The 2025-nt window shown below is 33.0% G+C and overlaps 1 protein-coding gene across 1 annotated transcript in view; it reads right to left on the bottom strand.

Moving 5' to 3' along the window:
- LOC106870592 (tubulin alpha-1 chain) overlaps positions 1-2025 on the bottom strand; it is a 164024-nt gene that overhangs the window by 161187 nt on the left and 812 nt on the right. Inside the window, exons 2-3 of the mRNA XM_052971994.1 lie at positions 574-793; positions 7-34 (exon numbers count right to left, since the gene is read on the bottom strand). Of these exons, the coding sequence (XP_052827954.1) occupies positions 7-34; positions 574-793 (248 nt within the window). The remainder of the gene's footprint in view (positions 1-6; positions 35-573; positions 794-2025) is intronic.

The following is a 2025-nucleotide window of genomic DNA, read 5'->3' as shown; positions in this document are numbered from 1 at the left end:
AATAACCGGCTGTATTTTCCAGCGCGTACTTGATCTGGAAAAGATATTGAGCAATAATTACATATCAAACTGGCAATATCAATATAGTTGGAAGATTTTTGTCAGAAAAAGCATAAAACGTAGAGATTACTAAAATACATTTTCGTATAACTTGCTTTATAACAGTTGTTCAATTGAATAAAAAACCCAAGCCCATGGCTAAATTTCATTTATGACATGGACTTAATATATTTTTTGAAAACATTTATATTCAAATAACGGATACATTCACAGAATTTCACTAGTCTAGTCATATTTAACTGATTTTAAAAGAATTTTATTATTGCAACCAGTTTCGTTTACAGATCACAATATTGAAATATTTCCCCAATAACTAAAAAAAAAAAAAATTTTAGCGGCGTTTGGGGACAACAAAAAGGAACCATTGCTCCATCTCGTCAAATCTTTTTCGAACTTTTACCAACATAGGAACACAATACAGAAGATTGATTAACCAGAACATTAAATGCGTGATCTGTCAATTCGTTGTTTAAGTTACTCTTGTAAAAACAATGATAAAACGTTTATACTTACCAACAACTGAGGGTTCTAAGTCAATAAATATGGCTCTGGGGACACGTTTCCCAGAGCCTAACTCATAAAAGAACGTGCTAGACGAATTATTAGCAGCAGAAGTCTCTTCAAATGATACCTGACCATTTGGCTGGATACCATGTTCAAGACAATAGAGCTCCCAACAAGCGTTGCCAATTTGGACTCCAGCTTGTCCAACGTGAAGGCTGATACATTCTCTCTGAAAAAGGAATGTTGTATAATAGAATTATTTTATTAGAAACTAAGGAAATAAGACAAAAGGGGTAATCGAGTCAAAAAGGGAGCATTGCCAGGTAGGATGCCAGTCAGAAATTGTCTAATTCTTTCATACCTTATCCTATCGATTTACGAAAATCGCTGCATTGTATCACGATGTCAAAATCTAAAAAAAAAAAAAAAACTGGAACGCCTTTGAACATAACTTTTCGTTAACAAACCTTCGGGGTATGGAGTTGAAAAAGAAATCCTGCATATAGTTCTTTCGGTAATTAAAAGAACGGAGACAAATCGCCTTTCCGAGAGCTAAATCGTAATACAAGATTATCCATAAATTCAATCTAACTTTTGAGCACACAAATATCTTTAACCTTCATGCAGTGTGTCTAAGTTTGCTGCTCAATTTCTCATTTCACTATTACTCCACGATATTTTGAACAGACATCATTCAGCAAAGCTGTGGGTCGACCTTAGAAATGGCTTTAGTAGTAGCCACGTTGAGGCCAATTAAATGAACAGTATCTGTAATTAGAGGGGTCTCAAATTGGTCACGAAGGTTACCCATTGGTCTTCCTGAAGATTACCTAAGTTTCAAACAATTCCGAAATCGTCAACCTTTTAAGTTAAAAATACAGATTTTTATAACACGAGAACCAAGGATCTATTAAGCGTTAAAGCTGTACAGCAGACACGGAAAACTTCTACCCTGTGAATATTGCAGTTCTACAAAAACCGAATAAATTAAGTGAATGAAGAATATATTAGTAAAATCGAAGAAACGATTTATGAAGTTCAGAAACGAATTTAAATTATGTAGTTCTAAATACGATTCTGTAGAGACTAGAAAAATGTTAACGTTAATGGGTCATACGTGAGCACGGTATGTGAATAGAGAAGTAATAATGTTTCGAACGAACAGATAAAGGTTCAATAGCTTTTTTCTTGTAAGTTTGTTCGGCCGTTATTTTGCTGCAGCAGATCAAAACAATTGTTTTAAAAATCAACGATAGACTAAAATCATAGGTTCTCTTAAATTTTTAGAGTTGTCTATACGTTTCGGTGTTGCTCATGTAAAATAGGATGCTGTTACGACTATTTTTGTCTATACCTCACAGGTCACTTTAAAGCCTAGAGGAGAATTCAACTTTAAAAAAATTCATAGAAATATTTGAAAAAATATATATATTTATATATATATATATATATATATATATA

The sequence above is a fragment of the Octopus bimaculoides genome, chromosome 11 (assembly GCF_001194135.2).
Source record: "Octopus bimaculoides isolate UCB-OBI-ISO-001 chromosome 11, ASM119413v2, whole genome shotgun sequence".
Classification (NCBI taxonomy): Eukaryota; Metazoa; Mollusca; class Cephalopoda; order Octopoda; family Octopodidae; genus Octopus; species Octopus bimaculoides.
This window is presented reverse-complemented; position numbering and strand designations above follow the sequence as displayed.